This window comes from Oryctolagus cuniculus, chromosome 10 (genome assembly GCF_051225735.1).
Source record: "Oryctolagus cuniculus isolate XC-2025 breed Fujian yellow rabbit chromosome 10, ASM5122573v1, whole genome shotgun sequence".
NCBI lineage: Eukaryota > Metazoa > Chordata > Mammalia > Lagomorpha > Leporidae > Oryctolagus > Oryctolagus cuniculus.
In genome coordinates, this window is record NC_142876.1 from 87,347,180 (window position 1) to 87,355,709 (window position 8,530).

The 8,530-nt window shown below is 42.0% G+C and overlaps 1 protein-coding gene across 3 annotated transcripts in view; it reads left to right on the forward strand.

Moving 5' to 3' along the window:
- Window positions 1–6,452, forward strand: part of LOC100359044 (cadherin-related family member 3) — a 106,712-nt gene extending 100,260 nt beyond the window's left edge. For 2 of the 3 annotated variants that reach the window (XM_089305992.1, XM_089305994.1), the window contains 4 exons: window positions 1,886–1,905; window positions 2,010–2,074; window positions 4,273–4,321; window positions 5,936–6,452. In XM_089305992.1, coding sequence (XP_089162118.1) covers window positions 1,886–1,905; window positions 2,010–2,074; window positions 4,273–4,321; window positions 5,936–6,093 — 292 coding nt within the window. In that variant the 3' untranslated portion in view covers window positions 6,094–6,452. Of the gene's footprint in view, window positions 1–1,885; window positions 1,906–2,009; window positions 2,075–4,272; window positions 4,366–5,935 lie in introns of those variants that run through there. The other variant, XM_089305993.1, reaches the window with a different exon arrangement.
- Window positions 6,453–8,530: the final 2,078 nt, after the last annotated feature.

Here is an 8,530-nt window from a genome sequence, read left to right on the forward strand (position 1 = left end):
TAAAGATTTCAACAGTTTGCACCCCCATAGAAACACAAAGTGAAATATACTGTTTGAGTACTCGTTATAGCACTAAGCCTCAATGTACAGCACATTAAGGACAGAGATCCTACATGAGGAGTAAGTGCACAGTGACTCCTGTTGTTGACTTTACAAATTGACACTCCTGTTTATGGCATCAGTAATCTCCCTATGCACCAGTCATGAGTTTCCAAGGCTATGGAAGCCCCTTGAGTTCTCCGACTCTTATCTTGTTTAGACAAGGTCATATTCAAAGTGGAGGTTCTCTCCTCCCTTCAGAGAAAGGTACCTCCTTCTTTGAAGACCTGTTCTTTCCACTGGGATCTCACTCACAGAGATCTTTCATTTAGGGTTTTTTTTTTTTTTTCCAGAGTGTCTTGGCTTTCCATGCCTGAAATACTCTCATGGGCTTTTCAGCCAGATCCGAATGCCTTTAGGGCTGATTCTGAGGCCAGAGTGCTATTTAGGACATCTGCCATTCTATGAGTCTGCTGAGTATCTCACTTCCCATGTTGGATCACTCTCCCCTTTATTTATTCTATCGGTTAGTATTAGCAGGTACTAATGTGCTCCCTTTGACTCTTAGTCCTTTCATTATGATCAATTGTGAACTGAAATTGATCACTTGGACTAGTGAGATGGCATTGGTACATGCCACCTTGATGGGATTAAATTGGAGTCCCCTGGTATGTTTCTAACTCTACCATTTGGGGCAAGTCAGCTTGAGCATGTCCCAAATTGTACATCTCTTCCCTCTCTTATCCCCACTCTTATGTTTAACAGGGATCACATTTCAGTTAATTTCAACACTTAAGAATAACTGTGTATTAATTACAGAATTAAACCAGTCATATTAAGTAGAACAAACAAAAAAAAACTACTAAGAGGGATAATGTATTAAGTTGTTCATTAACAGTCAGGGCTATGCTGATCAAGTCACCGTTTTTCATAGTGTCGATTTCACTTCAGAGAGAGACAATGAGACAGAAGGAAAGAGAGTGAACTCTTCCATGTCTAGTTCACTCTCCAAATGCCTGCAAAGGCTGGAACTAGGAGCTAGGAACTTGATCCAGCTGTCCCAAGTGGGTAGCATGGACTCCACTACTTTAGCCATCATTGTTACTTCCCAAGATCTGTGCTGGCAGGAAGCTGGAGCCAGGAGCCTGAACTGGGTATCGAATGGAGGTCCTCCAGTGTGTGACACAGGTGTCCTAAGTGCTAAACACCTGCTCTGATAAAAATTACTTTTGAAATGCATTAAATACTTTTAGCAGATAATTTCCTATGAATTACCTCAAACCCAGACACTCCAATATGATTGTAGGAGTCCCAAGCTGCGTTTTAACCACTATCCCAAATGCCTACCCTGAGAATAGGTTTTAAAGAAATCAATTTGTGAGCAAACAAGACAGCAACTCCCCATCTTATTTTGAAGCAAGCCGTTTCATGGACAGGTGTTTGATGAACTTGGGAATGAGCCAAGGGACGGTAATCAGTGCAGGGTTCCTCTCCACACATCTGATTGTTTTTCCATCTATCCAAAGCCAGACAGAGAGGCCAAAGAAATGGTGGACAGAAATTGCAGCTTTTTTCCTCACCAATATTTTTCACGGTGAAGAATATCATGACTTCAGAAACGGAGTTGAATGTGGATTTTTATCAGCCGAGGAGAGTTTATTCATGGGGAGATGAAGGGGTGGTGATAATTAGCAAAGACCATTTTATTTCCCCCATACAGGCATTCTTTTTTTCCTGGGGTAGGGAAGATGGGATAATAGTCTTGGGTTCAATATTGAATGAAATTGTTTTTTCCCCTGTGTTAATGTAAGGAAGCTGATATTTTGTCAAATTTTCTCTCACACAGAGGAATGAAGTACGTTGCAGGTAAGATACAAATTGCTGATTGTCACAAGATCATGCTTGATTTGTGTATTTTTTAAAGCACCACTTCTGCATACCTGCTTTATTATTTATTTACTTTTGAACAGGAGATACAAGTCAAAAGAAAAAGACTGTTACAGAAAGCAGAAATAAAAAGTTAGAAGACTTAATGGTAAGTACATTTTTTGACCCTCTACCTTAAAAGAGAAGTACTATATTTTCGATATAACTACTGCCCAGCAAGAAGTTCTTTCATATAAATGTAGGGTAAATCTACTCAAACAATCATGGGAAGGAAATACAATAATTTCATTCTGTCCACTTCTACTGAATTTGTATGTTTACAAAGCTAGAATTTCAGATCCAACCTTAGAATTTGGCTAGGTCAAAATGTGCCTCAAATATCCTAAGTGCATTCAGCAAGAAACAACTCCAGACAAATGGAAATCCATTTGCATTATCCACCATTACATAAAAGTACAAATTACATTTGCCAACAGTATATCCATGTATAGATTTGAATAAATTTTTCATCCTGGAGTTCCTTAGCAGCTGGTACATCTAAACTGTGCAGTCTGCAAGCCATCCTGAAAATGGCTGAGGCATATTTACTGAACGGGCCACACTACTGTGGGAGAGTTATGTTGGTTCCAGGAAAAAGTAAATGTACAGTAGGACAAGATAGAGTGTTTTTGGCCTTCATCTCTTCTTTTTTGCTCCTCTGGCCTCCCTCAGTGCCCTGGATTCCTCCCTGAGTCCTGGCTGTCCATGATACTGTTCCATGATATTGTTCCATGGCTGTCTTTCAGCAGCTCCCCTGCCTGTGTCTTCGGGAAACTGATGCCAGCTGATCTGCTGAATTAGTTTGCTGGGGTTGTCATAACTCATACCACAGATGGGATAGTTTATTTCCCATAGTCCTAGAAGTCCCAGTTCAAGGTCTCATCAGGGTTGGCTTCTTCTGAGGCTTCTCTTCTTGGCTTGCTGGTGGCTGCTCTCATAGTGCCCTCACACGGTCACCCCTTGTTGTTAGTGTTCTAATCTTTTCTTCTGAGGAAGCCCATTATTGCAGTAGGTGCACCCATATGACCTCATTTCATCTTACTGACCTCTGTAAAGGCTCTATATCCAAATGCAGTGATATGCTGAGGTTTAGAATTTCAGTATGTGAATGGGCGAGGGTTGCAATTCAGCCTGTCATAGCCCCCACTTAAGGTAAGGGACTTCACATCAAACAAAGGAGCTGATTGTTCCCAATGCAAATGCAAAGAAATGAGAAATGTTTGAAATGATGGATATAATAAATTCTCTAATTAAGTCATTATACATGGTTTACATGTATCAAAATATTTATTTTGTAAATATGTACAGTGATGATGTGTTAGTTGGAAATATTTAAAAAAAACATGATTCCACTGAGGGGCTGGCATTGTGGCAGAGTGGGTTAAGCCACTACCTGTGACAATAGTGTTCTATAGCAGAGCATTGGTTTGAGTTCCTCTGTATAGGACTTAACAGCATTGGCTGTTCCTCTACTGATCCAACTCCCTGTTAATGTACCTGGGAAAGCAGCAGAAGATGGCCCAAGTACTTGGTCCTATGCCATCTGTGTTGGAGACCCTGATGGAGTTCCTGGTTCTCGGCTTCAGCTTGGGTCAGCCCTGGCCATTACGGCCATTGAGAAATGAATGAGAGAATGGAAGCTCTCTCCCTTTGTCTCTGACTATCCCTCTCTGTAACCACATCTTTCAAATACATAAATATTAAATAAGAAAGATTCCACCAAAACAAAACAAGACAAGAGAGCTGGTGTTGGCCCTAGTGGGTAAGCTTGAGTTAGGATGCCCCACCCCACATCACAGTGCCTGGATTCAACTTCTGGCTCCAGCTCCTGACTTGAGCTTCTTGCTAATGCAGATCCTGGAAGGCAGCAGGTTGATGGCTGAAGCAGTTGGGTTTCTGCCAGTCCCTTGGGAGACCTCAATTGCATTCCTGGATCCCAGTTTTAGCCACAGTAACTGTTGAGAGCATTTGGACATTAAAACAGCAGATAGGAGCTTTGTCTGTCTCTGTTTGTCTGTGTATCTATCATTCTCTCAGTCTGTCTCTCAAATGAATAATAAAGGAAAATAAAATGAAGTGGACCTGAATACTTGCAGGGCAACACGAGCATACTGACAGCTGGTGATGTAGGGGATGAGGTTGCAAGGAGGTAAGAACAGCGTGAAGGGTTTTGGCCCTTGGCTGCTAGGCATGCATAGGTGAAAAAGATGAGTAACTTCTAAGAAGTATAAGCCCTAAGTATTTAACACATGTCAAAACCGACTGTATCAAGATGATTTTATTACTAACATTTTTTCCATTCAAAAGGAAACCATTGTGTATGAGACTGTGTTTGATGGAGAAGCCATTGATCCAGGTATGTTGCTTAACTATCTTTTGAGTTAAGTTCATTTTGCCTGTTTGGATGCCAAACTGTGTGAAACACTTGTTTACTCACGATAGTTTACAAAATGGGATACTGTCTTCAGGCAAACCATTTTAGGGCCAGGCAGGTAAGATAAATGACTACCAGGGATAGATGCAATAGTAAGTTCAGTTCTCGGTGCCATCTGATGCTTGTGGGATGTGGGCGTCACTCAGCTCCAGCCCATTGCACTGTCAAAATTCTGGTGCTTCAAAAGAAGGTGGAAATCCAGACTGTTCCATGAAATGTGCTCATTTCTAAAAAGCCAGTAACTAGTTCAGTTAAAGCCTATTGTGCCTGCCAAATAAAACACATTTTCCTCCTTGGTTGTATATTGTTGTGTAAGTCTTCCCGAAGACTTAGAGCTTAGAATAGCAATCATTTAATTTTATTTCACAAGGTTCTGGGTAGGAATTTGAGCTGCTAGCACTTGGGCAATTCTTTTGCTTTATGTGCTCTCATAAAGGTTATTGCAATGGTATTCAGCTGCCAGCTGGTCTTGTCTTGTGGGTCCAAAATGGCTGCACTCATAAATCTGGCAACTTGGCAGGGACAGTTGCAGGTTGGCTTCAGCTGGCTCCCACTTCCTCTCCTTGTAATCTAGGGCCTCTTCTGTAGCTTTGCTAGCAGGATTAGTCAGACAGTGTGCAGAGCAGTTTAGATCTCCCAGGGTGAGTTTCAAGAGACTGAAAGGGAACACTGCAGTGTCTTGAGGCCTGGGCTTGGAAGCTGGCACAGCATCCCTTCTGCCACACTCTGCCCATGAAAAGTCGGAATCATCCTTGATTCAGAGAGAGAAGCCTACCCTTCTCCTTTCAAAGGTTGTGGCCAAAGAGTTCATGGCCATCTTCACCCAGCTGCAGCCTCTCTAGGCCATGTGTGGCTCATGGATTCTCAATACCTGGTCAAGAATAGACAAGAGTAGCTCCCAGAGTTCATGGTCAATGACTATTAGGAAAAATACTTTTGAATCTCAAATATTTTTACACCTAAATACACTTACCAAAAAAGGTTTCTTAAAATGTATTTAAGAGGCAGGGGTGGGGGAGGGAGTGAGGGAGAGGAAGAGGGAAAAAAAGAGAAAGTCCATTAGCTGGTTCACTTGTCACATGTCTGCAATGGCTGGGGCTGAAACTAGGAGTCAAACCCAGTTTTCCCAAGGAAGCAACCAATGGAGCCATCATCCCTTCCTCTTCAGGAGCTGGAACAAGAAATTGAACCCAGGTACTATCATGTGTGACACTGGACTAAACACCTGCTCCAACTTATTTTTAAATTCCATTTCTCAATGAACTTCTGGAACTATCCTTATATCAGTGAACTCTGGAATTGCAGAACAGACCATACTTCCATTTTATAAAACATTTCAGAAGGTTTTCCCATGCACTGTTTCCCCAAGGAAGAGCAGAAATTTCTCCCTCAGCAAGAGAGTGAGATTTCAGAAGGTAAACTTGTCAGCAGGCTGGCTTTAGAGCAAATATTCAATAAACACTCTGTGTATGAATAAATGCTTTGCAAGTTCATTGCAAATTCACTTTTCTGTGTTTCATGTTTTCCCTCCCTCAGTGTCTGGGAACATGTATGAATTTAACAGCAGAACAGGTGCAAGAAAGTGGAAGAGACCACCCAGGCACGGGGAGGAGTCTGTGGCAAAGATATACCCACTTCCAGATGCCTACACTTTTAAGGAGTCGACATCCTTAGAAATTCCCGTGCAAGGATAGCATTTCTCATTGTCCCTGAATGATGGCAGTTTGTGTATGTGACTTATAGGCGGTTTTTACTTGGTTACCTAAGATTAAATTGCAGAGGTGAGGCCAACTGGGTTGTCACTGTTCAGAGCTGTGTTCTGTCATCTTCCTGTTTAGGGGTCTGGGTGGGGATAACAGTAGTCAACTTAAAGTCTCTGCATGTATTTTGCTGAAAACTAGAGAACAAATTGACATGTGCTCATTGTCTTACTTTACCCAGTAGAGTGTCCGGGTGTTTAGATCACAGATTTTGGTTTTCTTACTGCTCCAGCCCCAACACAGGGTGATCGAGTGAAGACTTTATACCAATTAGAAAAATAAATGAATTTGAATCTATGAATTTAGATCTCTTGTCTTTTTTTTCTTTTATTTAATGAATATAGATCTCTTGTCTTTTAATTCATGTTACTTACTTCCCTGTGACCTGAGAAATAGAAATAGGAATTATCATTAGAAACAATTTTTTTGTTTGTCTTGGGCAGTGAAAAAATATAGAATTTTTTCCAAAGTGCGATTGATCTTGCTGCTCATTTTCTTTTTTATAGCTCTGTGGAGAATGGCCACCTGAAAATTTTGCCTATTAATGAGTTGACAAAGAAATCTCAGAAAAGTTTAAAAAGAATCAGCACGAGCAGTGAACTCATAGTTAAATCAGAAGACTTGGGGGGTACTAAATGAGCGAAAGTGCATTGATTTCCATGCCCTCTGCACATGGACACAGATGGTTTCTTTTCATGCCAGGGACACGTGGTCTCCTGACAAGAGTGAGCACCTGAAATCCAACAGTCTTGTTTTAAAATGCACGTCTCCCTCACATGGGTCAATCCTCAGGTGGCATCATGGTGTGGAGGGTGTCAGTGGGTTTGAAGTCTGGGGCTTGGGTAAGTCCAGTGTTCCAGAGGAAGTTCAGTTTCTCTTCTTCCCAAAAATATGTGCTCCGTTTCTATCTCACAGTTTTGCTGTGAGAGCATTAAACAATTGAGAGTCTACATCGAGCAATGCTTTCTCAATTGCAAGCACTACTTAAGGGTGAGACAGGATTAGTTTCAGTAACTCAAAGCTGGTCACTGTGAGAGCAGTGGCTTGGTATGTGGGTATACAGGGGGCATGATTCCATGGTTCTAGGCCAATCTAAGTTGGAAATTGGTTGATAATTAGCCTCACAATGACTGGGAAAGTAGTACACTGCCTTTTTCCAGATGGTGTGATAATTCTTCACCAGGGGAGAGACCAAAGATTGCCCGGGAAAATGCTTTCTTCTCTCCAGCGAGGCTCTCTCTGGATCAATTATGATTTGATAGATAGACATGTGTGAGTCTCCATCTGCCACCACCTGGGCTTTTAAGGAAAAAAAAAGGCACTTACAAACTTTCTTTTCTAAGTCTGGATTGGATCAGTTTGTACTTGATCTGCCTGTGCCAAAAGAAAAGGAAAAAAAATCGGTAAGTTGGTGTTTGTTTTCAACACAAACACATTTGTTTCAACTTGTTTACTTGTTTTGGATCTCAGTTTCAGACAAGCCAAGAGAAGTCGCTGGAACTGCAGACAATAAGGGGGTTGTTGGGAAAGGCTCTTAAGAGAGCTGCTCTCGGGGGCAAGTCTCTGGAACTTCCCTCTCTGTGTCATAATCAAGCTGTTGCCAAAACACTGGATGCTCTTTTCTGTTGCTCTGATTTAATACTGATTGTAGGGTTTCCTGAGGCTGCCCTATGAATTCCTATAAACTTTGTATCTTATACCACCAGAAATCTATTCCTTGAGAGCCTGAAATCCAGGTGCTAACAGTGTTGCACTCACTCTGCAGGCTCTAGAGCAGAATCTGTTTTTTGCTTCTTGTAATTTCTGGTTACTGTCTTGTGTCTCTGGGATTAAAGATGTACCCTTCTATTTTTTTTAAGTTTTATTTTTATTTATTTGAAAGAGAAAGACAGAGAGATCTTGGATCTACTGGTTCATTCCCCAGATGGCCACAAAATCTGGGGCTGGGCCAGGCTGCAGCCAGGAATCAGGAGCCAGGTGCTTCATCTGTGTCTTCAGTGTGGGTGCCGGAGCTCAAGAACCTGGGCCATCTTCTACTGCTTTCCCAGGCACATTAACAGGGAGCTGGATCTGAAGTGGAGCAGCCAGTTCTTGAATGCCAGCTGGTATATGGTATAGGATGTTGGCATTGCGGGTGGTGACTTAACTTGTCACACCACAGTGCTGGTCCCAGGGCTGCAGCCTTCTAATTTGTATCTCCACTAGCCCTTATGTTCTCCTTTGCGTATCTGTCAAACTGTCTTCTTCACCCTTGTAAGGACAACCTGGATGATGTCATGTCAAGATCCACAGTGTTCATAGGTTCTGGGGGGTCTCTAGGGGGTTCATAGGTTCATAGATATCTTTTGGGGGGTGTGGGGAGCAACTCGTA